General features: G+C 45.9%; 1 protein-coding gene across 3 annotated transcripts; it reads right to left on the bottom strand.

Moving 5' to 3' along the window:
• Window positions 1-3,647: 3,647 nt before the first annotated feature.
• klhl15 (kelch-like family member 15) lies at window positions 3,648-14,026 on the bottom strand. Of its 3 annotated transcripts, none has more exons than XM_041861705.2 (9): window positions 13,460-14,026; window positions 12,972-13,059; window positions 11,212-11,350; window positions 10,924-11,112; window positions 10,572-10,796; window positions 8,657-8,818; window positions 8,335-8,544; window positions 5,789-5,979; window positions 3,648-5,605 (listed from the first exon to the last, which is right to left on the bottom strand). In XM_041861705.2, exons 1-9 carry the CDS (start codon window positions 13,518-13,520, stop codon window positions 4,837-4,839), a joined length of 2,034 nt encoding a protein of 677 aa, XP_041717639.1. In that variant the 5' UTR covers window positions 13,521-14,026; the 3' UTR covers window positions 3,648-4,836. The 3 variants fall into 3 exon arrangements, with proteins under 3 accessions (XP_041717639.1, XP_041717640.1, XP_041717641.1); XM_041861706.2 differs by lacking the exon at window positions 13,460-14,026 and adding an exon at window positions 12,520-12,622 and having other exon boundaries at window positions 12,972-13,061; XM_041861707.2 differs by lacking the exon at window positions 12,972-13,059 and having other exon boundaries at window positions 13,460-13,534.
• Window positions 14,027-17,001: the final 2,975 nt, after the last annotated feature.

The raw sequence follows: 17,001 nt of genomic DNA, 5'->3' as shown, positions 1-17,001 counted from the left end.
TGCACTGGGTGGTTTGATTGAATAGAACCATGAGTGTAGGCAGGAGGATGTTGCATAGAGGAGAGGGAGAAGGAGAGAAGAGGGAGAGGTATAGCACAGAACAAGTGGCACAATCTCTCTCAAAGCATCATAAAGACTATGATCTATTGCAATGCAACTCATATCAACCCAACACCATATTCCCAACCACAATAACTCCAAGTTACCTGGTGGTGGATGGATGTTAGATAAACACGCATAATAAATGGCTGACAGACAGAACTGAAGAAGAATGTGCTTTAGCCCTTTTCATTGTTGCTCATGAAAAGAAGAATGAGAGAGAGATGAGCAGGTTCCTTCGCTGCACCTGGCTCAGTCAGTCAGAGACAGACAGGACTAAGTCAGGGTAGGGTTTCACAAAGTAGGATTAATAAATTAGCCAGATAACTGACACTAAAGATATAAACTCTTGATTAGAAGGCAAAAATAGTTTATGGCGATGCGTTACTGGGAGTGTTGAGTCAGTAACGCCATGCCCATTTCAAGTTCATCTTTAATGTGAACATATTTTCTTTTTCTGTATCAACCTTTTTTTCTTTTTTAAATCAAAAGTTGTTTCTAGTACATTTGTGGCCAATACCCTGCTCCTACCTTGTAAAACACCCTCCAGTAGTCAGCCACAGTAACACTCAAAGCAAACTGAGTTAACGTCAATAAATAAAGTGTAAACTTACATACAGTACTGCCAGAGAGACCAGGACCTTCACACTTCTGTCATCCCTGACCAGGGTCGGCTGTAGCCTTTTGGGGGCCCTAAGCGAGATTTGTAGGGCTTACTACAAATTCTTGCTAGTTAGCTTACATTAGCTACAGCCGGCACAAGCCAAACAAGTTAGTGCCACCTTGTGGCCTGGAGTATTTAAACGAAGCAAATCGGAGGTAAAACTGTTCTACGACAAAAACGTAACTGCCGACACTCTGGGCAGAGGTGCAAAGTACCGATCGGCAGTCAGTTTTCTCGATGTGTCTGACCCTTAACAAAATCTAATGGGGCCCCCCTGGAGGTCAAGGCCCCTGGGCACGTGCCCTGCTTGCCCGGTCGGTATTCAGTCATGATTACTACAAGTTTAGATAACTGGCTAGACTAACTTACCAATCAAAATATTGTTAGCTGACATGGCTAATTGAGTGACTAAGAGTAACCAGATTTCCATCCAACCTTTTTATGCAAGTAAAGTACGTTGGATAAAAAAATATGTCACGACAGGCCTGATGGAAACAGAAAATTGGTTGGTAAACTTTCCAAATGTCCACAAAACCAAATACGTTAGACATGGTGGGATGTTTTTGTGTCGGGAAAAATAAATTATGCGGTTTAAACCTTTTTAGGTGCAAATGTTAATATAATAACCATCATATTGAAGTAAACTTGGAGTCACGCGATGACATGTTGTGTGGTCCTCCCACTACAACTCATCAGGAAAGCATGCAGTTTATTGGGCTACAGAGGAAATAAGTTATGATGAACTTCACAGGGTGGTGAAAGTGCAAGGTGATGAGCTTGATGCTCCTTTCCAATAAATATCGAGGGTCTTATTCTGGTGACATGATCATCGAATCTTGGCTGCCGTTTGACAAATAAAAAGAATCTCCCTCTTTTATCCATAATAATCTCATCACGTAGGCCAGGGATGGGAAACTCCCGTCTGCAGGGGCCTGATTGGTGTCACACTTTTGCCCCAGCCCCAACTAACATACCTGACTCCAATAATCAACTAAATCAGGAACTTCAGTTTAGAATGCAATTAGTATCATCAGCTGTGTTCGCTAGGGATGGGGGAAAAGTGTGTCACCACTCCAGCCCCTGAGGACTAGAGTTGTCCATCCCTGATGTAGGCTATACCCGCACTGTATCGGCGAACTGTTGGAGTTGAAAATGCGATGGAAACACATTGAACTTCTATTTTTTATTCGGTATGTGGGAATTTAACCGCAAAAGGTATTTTTATGTGCACTACGTCATCACGCACAGCCTTTTATCTGCAACAAGTCAATTTGATGGAAACATCTCTGATGGGAAAATGCGGTATTGTTTTTACGTGGATTTTAGAATATTTGCATGAAAATCTGTCGCCAATTGGATGGAAACCTAGCTAGTGACTGATAAAACAAGAGGATACTTGTTTGCACCTTGTGTATTCTCTTAACAGTAAAGTTGAGACCCAGACTGAGTTCCTAAAAAAATAAGATCTATAGTTTCCCAAACTCAGTCCTGAGGTCCTACCTGGGTGCACGTTTAGTTTTTTGCCCTAGCACTACACAGCTGATTCAAATAACCAACTCATCATCAAGCTTTGATTATTTAAATCAGCTGTGGGGGGCCCCAGGACCGGGTTTGGGAAACCTTGCCCTAAGTGACCGCTTCTGTCTGTAGCCAGCCCTGTTCTTGATCTCTTACATGGCTCTCTCAGTCAGCAGAACAACAGTGTTATTGCAGTGTAGTCATGACAGTGCTAAATCATCACCATGATCATCCTCTTCTTTGTCACTAAAGAAGTTAACTTTCTCACATGCCCACTAGTATGATGTGTGCACCTTTTTTTCATTCATTTACTCACACGCACTCACTCCAGCTCCCCTGACTCAGAGAGGGGGTTACAGAGAGACTGCATGACGTTACATGACCATGACTATGAAGCAGCATGGTGGAGAGAGAGGGTTCAGAGGATTATAGGCTGAAACGGAATCATAATAATTACAACAATATGAAACTGACCTCAGTCCAAAATAAACCAGCTAAATCATGAAAAACAGTTTATCTATTTTTCCATTTTTTTCTGAGGAAGCTAATTTTGCAAATGATCAGCTTGAGTTACCCACCACCACTGATCACAAGCGAATCTACCTTTTCTGCCCGTGAGTAGGACAGATTACTATGGCATGTTTAGTCTCGTAAACCCGACCCTAGGCAACACAGTGACTAGGGTCTGGTTTCAATGAAGGACTCTTCTGGCATAGAGGAACTACGTCACTGCCTAGATCACTACTTTATCTGTTGAAATAAAATACAAAATAGTAGCTAGCAAGATGGAGATTACGGAGGCTATTTTTAAGGAGTGCCTTTTGCAAGTGGCTAGTTTGCATGAACTACCTTAAGGTAAAACCATTTGAATTGAATCACTTTTTGACAGCATCCCTTTTGATTTAAACAAAACTTTACATACATGTTTACCCATGGAAGAAGTGGTCAGAAAGTGACTTTTTGGACCTGAATGCCAAAACATTCAGGAGAAAGCATTTCGCTACACCCGCAATAACATTTGCTAAATATGTGTATGTGACCAATAAAATTTGATTTGATTTTAAAGGTGCTCAAAGTTGCCCCATTTTGCATTCCATGAGACATCCATGTCTTCATCACTTGAAAAGATAAACGGTTGAGTTTTCTTTTATTTAAAAGCTTACAAACAGGGTTGTCAAATGATTTAATTATTTCAACAACAACAAAAACATGAAAATTATTTAATTATCAAAATGAATAAATGCCGATTTGTTTATTTTTCATATTCATATATGTTGTAGCATAGGCCCTATTTCACATCTGAGGTTTTTGTGTTGTGCCTGCCATCGGTTGAGACACAACATGCTCTTCAATACAGGGTGGACGTCATTTCAATCATAGAAATATAATTCATAGAATGGACCTATCCCTTCAGACCACTGCAATTTAGCTGGTACACCATTGAAATTGAAACATTTTTACTTCTAAATTACTACCACAAAGATGGCCACCGGTCTACCCATCGTCGAATGTCAATTTAAATAGTCATATCTATTCTATTATCTATATTTCTATGATTTAAATATGTTTCCTATGGAGGATTGACAGTTTAATTTAAACAACAAATATTCCCATTCAAATCAACATGTGTGGACCTCCAACCATCTTTGTGGTACCATTTGAAAGTTGACATTTCAATTTTATCCCCATTCTAGTACATTTATCAGCCCGAACATGACACTCACTCTGTATTCAAGACCATGTTGTGTCTCAACCGATGGTAGGAACACAAACACATTAGATGATGTAAAATAGGGTCTAAGCTACAACATATGAGAGTATAAGTTCACCCGTTTTTAGATAATTTACGTTAAAAGTTAGAAAATGATCCCCCCCCCCAGAAATGATAAAATTGCTTGACAACCCTGTTTGTAAGCCTTTAAATTATATAAATCTCAACCTTTACCTTTTCCAGTGATGAAGAAATGGGATGTCTCATGGTATGGTGAGGTAGGTCTGCAAAATGAGTCAACTTTGAGCACATTTATCTCTTGAATGTTTTGAAATTCAGGTCCACAAAGTCACTTTCTGACCACTTCTACAATAGGCAAATGTGTATGGAAGGTTTCATTCAAATCAAAAGGGATGTTGTCAAAAAGTGATTGAATTCAAATGGATTTACCCTTAACTAAAACCACTGCAAAAGTTTTGCCTGCAAACTTTGGATTTGAATCACGATGTTCTGACATCTCTGCCTCGTGATGTTAGGCAAGTCCCGGAAATATTTATTTTCCCTTATCGACGTAGGGAGCGACATTGTTCCACTATGCCAAAAGCGTCCATCATTGAAACCAGACCCTAGTCACTGTGTTGCCTAGGGTCTGGTTTTTGAGACTGTTAAGTCCAGTCTGTGTCTCTAGTTGAAAAGCTTCTGTGTAGTTAGAGCGTTAGTGTCACACCTGTAAACACCTATCCTCCACCGCCCGGCCCACACCTGCCGCCTGTGGGAGGAGTCTGTCTTAAAAGGGGTGCATTCCCAAACCTTAGAAAGGAGCATGTCTGAACTGAACCAGACCTCAGCTGCAGCGCCGGACGTGCTCCAGGACGTACTCAGGGAAGTGCAAAGTGCACACCTGCAGCCCGTCCAGTTTGCAAGGCATCCTGGGATACTCGTCTTCCTTCCACTTGTTGTCGTCCGGGTCGAAGGTGAGGATGGAGTCAGAGTAGTGTCCGTTATAGCAGAGGCCCCCCAGCACCATGATCTGTCTGTCCAGCACCGCCACACCATGCCCACTGCGCCCGATGGGCATCGACGCCAGGATGGTCCACTCATCTGTCTCAGGGTCATAGACCTCCGTGGACGGGCAGCCCTGTGACTCGAACGACGCCCGAAGGATCACACACACCCCCCCGAACACATAAAGCTTCCCGTTGTGGGAGATCATCTTATGGAAGCAGCGAGCGTAGTTCATCTTCGACTTGTTCTCCCAGCAGCTGGTGTGTGTGTTGGGTAGGATGGGAGTGCGAGCTGAGCGCGTCCTGTGTGTGTCCGTCGTACCAGCTCCCCCCGAGCCCGCCACACAAACCCCTCCCCCTGCGTCCCGCCCAGGGTCGAACACACACACCTGTTTGGAGGTGGATGAGGATGTGATTCCTCCAGTGATGTAGAGTTTACCGTTCAGGACCGTGCCCTCGTGACCGTACTTGTTGACCGGGTACGGGTCCACAAACTCCCAGCGGTCCGCCGTGATGTCATAGCGCTCCGTGGAATAGAATGTCTCGTCCCGTGTCCGGCCAGCAACCGCATAGATGAACTTACCAATGACCCCCACTGCAAACTCTGACCTGGAAGTAAAGACAAACAATTGTTTATAAATAAGTATATTTAAAAAACATTAACACCCTAATAGACCTTGTACAAACATGAAACCATGTCCCACCTGGGTACAGACAACTACAGACCTGGGTACGGACAACTACAGACCTGGGTACTGACAACTACAGACCTGGGTACGGACAACTACAGACCTGGGTACAGACATGTCGGCCATGCGTAGCCAGGAGTTCTGGCGGGGGTCGTAGCGGTAGACTTTAGAGGAGGCGTGGAACTCCCCGTCAGACCCTAGCTCCTCCCCACCCAACAGGAAGGCAAAGTTGTTGACAATGGCCAAGCAGTCTGGACGGAGAGGGACCTGGGGACCTTCCAACTCCCACCACACCTACAGACAGGTCATACACACACATTATAGACATTACACCTGACGTATCAGAGCAGGGGTTCCCAACCTAGGGGGCGCCAACATTTCATTTGGGGGCACGGGACCTTCCTTGATTTGCGATTGTTTATAGTATACCGATCTAAAACAACGCATACCTCCGCGATGCTTTAGGCTAGAAACACGTGGTAAATACCAGAGGAAGACGTGACTCTGATGCACATATTCGGTTTGGCTCCATGACATTCCTAAGCTGAGCTACGACCTTCTAAAGTTGAGGATTCAAAGAAATTAGACTTTGCTTGGGAAGTCATCTTATACAATGTATGACTGTTGCTATCAATTGACCTATTCACTTTATTTAAAAGAGAATATGTTTAATAAAATTGAGAGTTCATAAATTATCATAAAACATTTGGTAGCGGAATAACATTTTCCTTATCCATTAGTAGTAGTAGTAGTAGTAGTAGTAGTAGTAGTGATAATAATAAAATAATAATAATAATATCATCATTAAATAGCCAACCTAAAAGATGTCAAGAGTCTTGCTAAACTATACTGAACAAAAATATAAACGCATTATGCAACAATTTCAACGGTTTTACTGAGTTACAGTTCATATAAAGAAATCAGTCCATTAAAATGAATTCAATGGGCCCTAATCTATGGATTTCACATGACTGGTCAGGGGCGCAGCCATGGGTGGGCCTGGGAGGGCATATGCCCACCCACTGGGGAGCCAGGCCCAGCCAATCAGAATGTTTTTCCCCACAAAAGGGCTTTATTACAGACAGAAATACTCCTGTTTCATTAGCTGTCCGGCTGGCTGGTCTCAGACGATCCCGCAGGTGAAAAAGCCAGATGTGGAGGTTCTGGGCTGGCGTAGTTACATGCGGTCTGCTGTTGTGAGGCCGGTTGGACATACTGCCAAATTCTCTAAAACGACGTTGGAGATGGCTTATGGTAGAGAAATTAACATTCAAATCTCTGGCAACAGCTCTGGTGGACATTCCTGCAGTCAGCATGCCAATTGCGCGCTCCCTCAACTTGAGACATCTGTGGCATTGTGTTGTGTGGAAAAACTGCACATTTTAGAGTGGCCTTTTATTGTCCCCAGCACAAGGTGCACCTGTGTAATGATAATGCTGTTTAATCAGCTTCTTGATATGATACACCTGTCAGGTGGAAGGACTATATTGGCAAATAAAAAATGTTCACTAACAGGGATGTAAACAAATTTGTGCACAACATTTATTTCTCTCAAGCTTTTTGTGCGTATGGAACATTTCTGGGATCTTTTATTTCAGCTCATAAAACATGGGACCAACACTTCACGTTGCGTTTATATTTTTGTTCAGTATACATAGAATTGCAGGAAATCAGATTCAAAACAACATTTTCCTAGGTCCCCCAAATTGAACAAAATCAAGCTTGTGGTGTATTTAATATAGGCTCTCTCAATAAATATATATTTTTTTAATGTGAAAAGGGGGGCCCTGGGAAAAAAAAAGTTTGGGAACCCCTGTATTAGAGCATGCCTGTAACAAAAAAAACACACTCCAAGAGGAGCGTTGTTCACACCTGCTGTAGGCCTAATTCCTTTCCTTGGTTCTGTGCAGCAATAGGATCTTACCTTGGGTCTGTGCAGCAGTAGGATCTTACCTTGGGTCTGTGCAGCAGTAGGATATTACCTTGGGTCTGTGCAGCAGTAGGATCTTACCTTGGGTCTGTGCAGCAGTAGGATCTTACCTTGGGTCTGTGCAGCAATAGGATCTTACCTTGGGTCTGTGCAGCAGTAGGATCTTACCTTGGGTCTGTACAGCAGTAGGATAATACCTTGGGTCTGTACAGCAGTAGGATATTACCTTGGGTCTGTGCAGCAGTAGAATCTTACCTTGGGTCTGTGCAGCAGTAGGATCTTACCTTGGGTCTGTACAGCAGTAGGATCTTACCTTGGGTCTGTACAGCAGTAGGATCTTACCTTGGGTCTGTACAGCAGTAGGATATTACCTTGGGTCTGTACAGCAGTAGGATATTACCTTGGGTCTGTACAGCAGTAGGATCTTACCTTGGGTCTGTACAGCAGTAGGATCTTACCTTGGGTCTGTACAGCAGTAGGATATTACCTTGGGTCTGTACAGCAGTAGGATATTACCTTGGGTCTGTACAGCAGTAGGATATTACCATGGGTCTGTGCAGCAGTAGAATCTTACCTTGGGTCTGTGCAGCAGTAGGATCTTACCTTGGGTCTGTGCAGCAGTAGGATCATACCTTGGGTCTGTGCAGCAGTAGGATTTTACCTTGGGTCTGTGCAGCAGTAGGATATTACCTTGGGTCTGTGCAGCAGTAGGATCTTACCTTGGGTCTGTGCAGCAGTAGGATCTTGCTGTTGACCATGCTGTGTCCGATCATGCCCCTGAACACGGCGGTCTGTGGTCGGACCGAGCGGATGCGGTTGGACCGCGTCTCGACCAGCGGCTGCTCGTTGACGTCGTGGAAGTAGCTGAGAGCCTGGTCCACCTCCTGACGCAGTTGTCGAGAGTAACGATAGAACTCTGACGTCTTCACCTGAGGAAGGGGAAGAAGAATTAGTCAGGGGTGATGTCATAGAGAGCAGGATGCACACATAGGAACCATGTGTGTGACTCATCTTGTGTGTGTGTGTGTGTGTGTGTCTTACCTTCTCGAAGACATTAGCGGCGGTCATGAGGCAGAAGCGTAGAGACTGGACGACAGTGTCTGTGTGTCTCCAGCGGCGCCGGTCGTGTCGTAGCCAGGCCTGGACAGACTCATACAGCTCTATCTCTGGGAAGCGACTCAGGGCATCACTGTCCAGGTACGCCTGACACACACACAGTACACACACAGTTAACACACACAGAGTTAACAAGAATATACAGTTGAAGTCGGAAGTATACATACACTTAGGTTGGAGTCATTAAAACTCATTTTTCAACCACTCCACAACTGTCTTGTTAACAAACTATCATTTTGGCAAGTCGGTTAGGATATCTAATTTGTGCATGACACAAGTAATTTTTCCAACAATTGTTTACAGACTATTTCACTTGTAATTCACTTTATCACAATTCCAGTGGGTCAGAAGTTTACATACACTAAGTTGACTGTGCCTTTAAACAGTTTCCAGAATTCCAGAAAATGATGTCATGGCTTTAGAAGCTTCTGATAGGCTAATTGACATCATTTGAGTCAATTGGAGGTGTACCTGTGGATGTATTTCAAGGCCTACCTTCAAACTCAGTGCCTCTTTGCTTGACATCATGGGAAAATCAAAAGAAATCAGCCAAGACCTCAGAAAAAGAATTGTAGACCTCCACAACCTCTGGTTCATCCTTGGGAGCAATTTCCAAACGCCTGAAGGTACCACGTTCATCTGTACAAACAATAGTACGCAAGTATAAACACCATGGGACCACGCAGCCGTCATACCGCTCCGGAAGGAGACGTGTTCTGTCTCCTAGAGATTAACGTACTTTGGTGCGAAAAGTGCAAATCAATCCCAGAACAACAGCAAAGGACCTTGTAAAGATGCTGGAGGAAACAGGTTCAAAAGTATCTATATCCACAGTAAAACAAGTCCTATATCGACATAACCTGAAAGGCCGCTCAGCAAGGAAGAAGCCACTGCTCCAAAACCGCCATAAAAAAGCCAGACTGCGGTTTGCAACTGCACATGGGGACAAAGATCGTACTTTTTGGATTAATGTCCTCTGGTCTGATGAAACAAAAATAGAACTGTTTGGCCATAATGACCATCGTTATGTTTGGAGGAAAAAGGGGGTTGCTTGCAAGCCGAAGAACACCATCCCAACCGTGAAGCTCGTGGGTGCCAGCATCATGCTGTGGGGGTGCTTTGCTGCAGGAGGGACTGGTGCACTTCACAAAATAGATGGCATTATGAGGAAGGAAAATTGTGGATATATTGAAGTAACATCAAGACATCAGTCAGGAAGTTAAAGCTTGGTCGCAAATGGGTCTTCCAAATGGACAATGACCCCAAGCATACTTCCAAAGTTGTGGCAAAATGGCTTAAGGACAACAAAGTCAATGTATTGGAGTGACCATCACAAAGCCCTGACCACAATCCTATAGAAAATGTGTGGGCAGAACTGAAAAAGCGTGTGCGAGCAAGGAGGCCTACAAACCTGACTCAGTTACACCAGCTCTGTCAGGAGGAATGGGCCAAAATTCACCCAACTTATTGTGGGAAGCTTGTGGAAGGCTACTCCGAAACATTTGACCCAAGTTAAACAATTTAAATGCAATGCTACCAAATACTAAATTGAGTGTATGTATACTTCTGACCCACTGGGAATGTGATGAAATAAATAAAAGCTGAAATAAATCACTAATATTATTCTGACATTTCACATTCTTAAAATAAAGTGGTGATCCTAACTGACCTAAATCTGGGAATTTTTACTAGGATTAAAAGTCAGGAATTGTGAAAAACTGAGTTTAAATGTATTTGGCTAAGGAGTATGTAAACTTCTGACTTCAACTGTATTACATGTTATAAAGAGCATCACTGTTTAGGTACACACACAACTAATGTGTGAGTTCTTCCAGCACACCTGCAGTCTCTCCAGGCTGAGGTAGGACAGGAAGTCAGGTCTGCTCATCAGAGGAACAAAGTTCTCAAGCAGAAAGTTGTCGAGCTGCTCCTGCACACCCTCCACACCCACGCTGAAGTCCTCCAGCAGCCTCATCACCTCGGCACAGTTCTCCAGACAGATCTTAGACAGCAGGAAGGAACAGCAGAACTCTACCACCTCTGTCAGCTGGACGTACATGGCCGCCTACAGGGTGAGGGGAGACAAAGAGTGACAGATCTTAGTCAGCAGTAAGGAACAAGAGAACTGGACATACATCATAGCTTAATGGGTTAAAGAGACAGTTTTATGTATGTATGTGTGTGTGTGTTACCTGTAGTATCTCCTGCACAGTGACCATGCTGAGCTCCAGTGAACCGTAGTACATGAACCTCAGGACGTGGCCGAAGCCGGCAGCTGTTAACCCCTTCATGTGGATCTTGTCCTGGTCTCTCTCTCGCATGTCTGCTGTGAACATGACCCGGAAGTAGTCACTCTGGGTCGCCAGCAGGGCCTTGTGAGCCTGGAGGAGGGTTAACATGACATTACATGTTAGTGAGTGTGTGTGTGTGTGTGTGTGTGTGTGTGTGTGTGTGTGTGTGTGTGTGTGTGTGTTGCTAACCTGGAAGTGGTGTTCCTCTATGAGCAGTGTGACGTCCAATAGGAGCCTCTCCTCGTACAGCGTCCGGAACCCTGAGGACACGCTCCCATCATGCACCTGGGACAGGTACACCTCCACCTCACCCCCCGACATCACACACCTGGAGGAGGAGAGAGGTTAATAGCGAGCACACACACCTCCCCATCGACATCACACACCTGGAGGAGGAGAGAGGTTAATAGCGAGCACACACACCTCCCCATCGACATCACACACCTGGAGGAGGAGAGAGGTTAATAGCGAGCACACACACCTCCCCATCGACATCACACACCTGGAGGAGGAGAGAGGTTAATAGCGAGCACACACACCTCCCCATCGACATCACACACCTGGAGGAGGAGAGAGGTTAATAGCGAGCACACACACCTCCCCATCGACATCACACACCTGGAGGAGGAGAGAGGTTAATAGCGAGCACACACACCTCCCTCGACATCACACACCTGGAGGAGGAGAGAGGTTAATAGCGAGCACACACACCTCCCCCCGACATCACACACCTGGAGGAGGAGAGAGGTTAATAGCGAGCACACACACCTCCCCCCGACATCACACACCTGGAGGAGGAGAGAGGTTAATAGCGAAGCACACACACCTCCCCCGACATCACACACCTGGAGGAGGAGAGAGGTTAATAGCGAGCACACACACCTCCCCCCGACATCACACACCTGGAGGAGGAGAGAGGTTAATAGCGAGCACACACACCTCCCCCCGACATCACACACCTGGAGGAGGAGAGAGGTTAATAGCGAGCACACACACCTGCAGTAAGGAGAGGGGGTTAATAACACACTAGTAATATGGCGGTAGTAAGGCTTTACTGTTCAACCACAGACCAATAAAAGAGTAGAAAAACTGTCACTCAAATGGGATGCATCACACTACAGTCCAAACACAATGCTGTATTTCTCTTTCTAACACGTGTGTGTGTGTGTGTGTGTGTGTGTGTGTGTGTGTGTGTGTGTGTGTGTGTGTGTGTGTGTGTGTGTGTGTGTAAAAGCCTGTCTCAGTGGAAGGCTCTGTAATGAGGTCAAGAACATTCAACATTCACACCTCAGCGCTCACACAGACAGACACCGAAATACACACACACACTGAAATACACACCCACACAGAAACGCATGCTGCGTGCGTACACCTAAACACACCAGCAGACAATTATGCACTCACACACTAGCAGCAAATCCACCCATAGACAATCAGAAACAAATGCATTAATTCATTCTCTCTATTCACTCACACACCCACACAATGCACACTCACCTCTGATTGGCCACGGGCATGTCAGAGGGGGTATTCCGAGCCAATCAGAGGACAGTGGCCCTTGTGTCCTGGGAGAAACTAACAACGCCCTTCTCTGAATCACCTGGACGACAAACCCAAAATGTAATTGTACATCAAAACAGTATGTTGAAAATCAATTTTAAAAAAGGTTATTCAAACCAAACTGTAGCCTAGACCTAAAGCTACTGAGAAAGTTCAGCCAGATGTGTGAACAGAACTTTTCCCTTATTGAAGAGAACACATACTGAGGCTCCAAGAACAGGCTGACTTGGATCCCCATTCCAATACTCAAAATTGTACCATTCTTTCCATTCCCTCCTGCTTTGTCAGATCAATGGCTGGTGGCCATATTAAGGAAGAAAGTAGGGATGGATGGACGGATATAGGCTACAGGTAGAAGTAGGAATGGATGGTTGTCATGGAGATTGTACCTTTTGGGGGCCTCAAGGCCAGTCTCAAGCTTAGCTGACAGCAGGTTGATGGGACGCTCACATTTCCTCTGTTTATGTTTGCCCTGATCTAGAGACAGAGAAAAACATTCTACAAAGCTAGAAAATCATTTTTTCCCCCTATTAATTAAATCATGATTGGTAATATAGCTAGTGCATTTAACGTTAGCTGACTCAAAAACATGTCTATAGATTCACCATGTAGGCTAATCTTTGACTGATGTAATCGTGTTGGCTAGCAAACTAACGTTATAACGTAGCTAACCAGTGAGTTCGCGCAGTCAGGGAAATCACAGATTGCTTATTTTTCGCGCAAGGCCATGACAGGATAGTCAAATTGATAGACAATGTAGTTAGCCAACTTGCTAACGGCAATACACATTTTATTGCAAACTAGCATGGACTGGTAGCTCACGACATCCCGTGGAATTATCTATCGCTAGCTAGCTTAGCAGGCTAGTGTCTCTCACCTCGGCGCTGCGAGTCCCCACAACCCCTCTTTGACCAGGCAGACCTGGCTCCTTCTGACATGTGTTGTGGGTTTATTTCCGAGATCAAGAAAAAGGACAGTAAAAAAACATCGCCGAAGATTCCTTAGTGTCCATTTACAATTCCCCCGCGGCTTTAATTAGTCGTTATTTTAACTGGATATCAATATAATGTTTGTCAGTGGCGTCCATAGCCATTGCAGACGCCATATTCCCCGCACTGACGTCATTTCCTGAGGTATAGCCCGTTACAACGGAACTTTAGTGGCGTCGTTGTGCGGTGCAATCAAAAATCATCAGGCAGGTGTACTAGGGTCAACCTGCGATTATAGAGCTGCAGCGGTGCAGAATAATTGAGACATCTCTCTTCATACTGACCTTGTAATGAACTATCCTCTCTCTCTCTACCTCACTCTCCTTTTTTCTCAGCAGTTAAACAGAATGATGGACAATTCTCGATTTTTGGTGGAACAGCCGGCAGCAACCCTGCTCACACACAGAGAGGTCTGCTTTTGATGTCCCGCCCTCATCCTCCTTACCGGGAATAACATTAAAGCGTTGTCTGAATCTCTGCATGGTATCCATTTTTGTTGTACAATGGGGCAGTGTTTATGAGTCTATATTTTTACATTTACATTTATGTCATTTAGCAGACGCTCTTATCCAGAGCGACTTACAAATTGGTGCATTCACCTTATAGCCAGTGGGATAACCACTTTACAATTTTTATTTTTTTATTTTTTTGGGGGGGGGGGGTAGAAGGATTACTTTATCCTATCCCAGGTGTTCCTTAAAGAGGTGGGGTTTCAAATGTCTCCGGAAGGTGGTGAGTGACTCCGCTGGCCTGGCGTCGTGAGGGAGCTTGTTCCACCATTGGGGTGCCAGAGCAGCGAACAGTTTTGACTGGACTGAGCGGGAACTGTGCTTCAGCAGAGGTAGGGGAGCCAGCAGGCCAGAGGTGGATGAACGCAATGCCCTCGTTTGGGTGTAGGGACTGATCAGAGCCTGAAGGTACGGAGGTGCCGTTCCCCTCACAGCTCCGTAGGCAAGCACCATGGTCTTGTAGCAGATGCGAGCTTCAACTGGAAGCCAGTGGAGTGTGCAGAGGAGCGGGGTGACATGAGAGAACTTGGGAAGGTTGAACACCAGACGGGCTGCGGCATTCTGGATGAGTTGTAGGGGTTTAATGGCACAGGCAGGGAGCCCAGCCAACAGCGAGTTGCAGTAATCCAGACGGGAGATGACAAGTGCCTGGATTAGGACCTGTGCCACTTCCTGTGTAAGGCAGGGTTGTACTCTCCGAATGTTGTAGAGCATGAACCTACAGGATCGGGTCACCGCCTTGATGTTAGCGGAGAACGACAGGGTGTTGTCCAGGGTCACGCCAAGGCTCTTCGCACTCTGGGAGGAGGACACAACGGAGTTGTCAACCGTGATGGCGAGATCATAGAACGGGCAGTCCTTCCCCGGGAGGAAGAGCCGCTCTGTCTTGCCAAGGTTCAGCTTGAGGTGGTGATCCGTCATCCATACTGATATGTCTGCCAGACATGCAGAGATGCGATTCGCCACCTGGTTATCAGAAGGGGGAAAGGAGAAGATTAGTTGTGTGTCGTCTGCGTAGCAATGATAGGAGAGGCCATGTGAGGATATGACAGAGCCAAGTGACTTGGTGTATAGCGAGAATAGGAGAGGGCCTAGAACTGAGCCCTGGGGGACACCAGTGGTGAGAGCACGTGGCGCGGAGACAGCTTCTCGCCACGCCACTTGGTAGGAGCGACCGGTCAGGTAGGACGCAATCCAAGAGTGAGCCGCACCAGAGATGCCCAGCTCGGAGAGGGTGGAGAGGAGGATCTGATGGTTCACAGTATCAAAGGCAGCAGACAGGTCTAGAAGGACAAGAGCAGAGGAGAGAGAGTTAGCTTTAGCAGTGCGGAGAGCCTCCGTGACACAGAGAAGAGCAGTCTCAGTTGAATGACCAGTCTTGAAACCTGACTGGTTTGGATCAAGAAGGTCATTCTGAGAGAGATAGCAAGAGAGTTGGCTAAAGACGGCACGCTCAATAGTTTTTGAGAGAAAAGAAAGAAGGGATACTGGTCTGTAGTTGTTGACATCAGAGGGATCGAGTGTTGGTTTTTTGAGAAGGGATGCAACTCTCGCTCTCTTGAAGACGGAAGGGACATAGCCAGCGGTCAAGGATGAGTTGATCAGCGAGGTGAGGTAAGGGAGAAGGTCACTGGAGATGGTCTGGAGAAGAGAGGAGGGGATAGGGTCAAGCGGGCAGGTTGTTGGGCGGCCGGCCGTCACAAGTCGTAAGATTGTATCTGGAGAGAGAGGGGAGAAAGAAGTCAAAGCATAGGGTAGGGCAGTGTGAGCAGGACCAGCAGTGTCATTTGACTTAACAAACGAGGATCGGATGTCGTCAACCTTCTTTTCTAAATGGTTGACGAAGTCATCCACAGAGAGGGAGGAGGGGGGGGAGGGGGAGGAGGATTCAGCAGGGAGGAGAAGGTGGCAAAGAGCTTCCTAGGGTTAGAGGTAGATGCTTGGAATTTAGAGTGGTAGAAAGTGGCCTTAGCAGCAGAAACAGATGAAGAAAATGTAGAGAGGAGGGAGTGAAAAGATGCCAGGTCCGCAGGGAGTCTAGTTTTCCTCCATTTCCGCACGGCTGCCCGGAGCCCTGTTCTGTGAGCTCGCAATGAGTCATCAAGCCACGGAGCTGGAGGGGAGGACCGAGCCGGCCGGGAGGATAGGGGACATAGAGAGTCAAAGGATGCAGAAAGGGAGGAGAGGAGGGTTGAGGAGGCAGAATCAGGAGATTGGAGGGAGAAGGATTGAGCAGAGGGAAGAGATGATAGGATGGAAGAGGAGAGAGTAGCGGGAGAGAGAGAGCGAAGGTTGCGACGGCGCATTACCATCTGAGTAGGGGCAGAGTGAGTAGTGTTGGAGGAGAGCGAGAGAGAAAAGGATACAAAGTAGTGGTCGGAGACATGGAGGGGAGTTGCAGTGAGATTAGTAGAAGAACAGCATCTAGTAAAGCTGAGGTCAAGCGTATTGCCTGCCTTGTGGGTAGGGGGGGACGGTGAGAGGGTGAGGTCAAAAGAGGAGAGGAGTGGAAAGAAGGAGGCAGAGAGAAATGAGTCAAAGGTAGACGTAGGGAGGTTGAAGTCCCCCAGAACTGTGAGGGGTGAGCCATCCTCAGGAAAGGAACTTGTCAAGCTCATTGATGAACTCTCCAAGGGAACCTGGAGGGCGATAGATGACAAAGATATTAAGCTTAAATGGGCTAGTGACTGTGACAGCGTGGAATTCAAATGAGGAGATAGACAGATGGGTCAGGGGAAAAATAGAGAATGTCCACTTGGGAGAGATGAGGATTCCTGTGCCACCACCCCGCTGACCAGATGCTCTCGGGGTATGCGAGAACACATGGTCAGACAATGGTATATCCCAGATAATTTTTGGGGCACAACATTTAAAATCTTTACACTACTGAGCAGAGCTGTAGCTTACTGAGCAGATTTGCA

This window comes from Coregonus clupeaformis, chromosome 34 (assembly GCF_020615455.1).
Source record: "Coregonus clupeaformis isolate EN_2021a chromosome 34, ASM2061545v1, whole genome shotgun sequence".
Classification (NCBI taxonomy): Eukaryota; Metazoa; Chordata; class Actinopteri; order Salmoniformes; family Salmonidae; genus Coregonus; species Coregonus clupeaformis.
The sequence above is the reverse complement of the archived record's forward strand: the minus strand, read 5'-3'. Positions and strand labels throughout refer to the sequence as shown.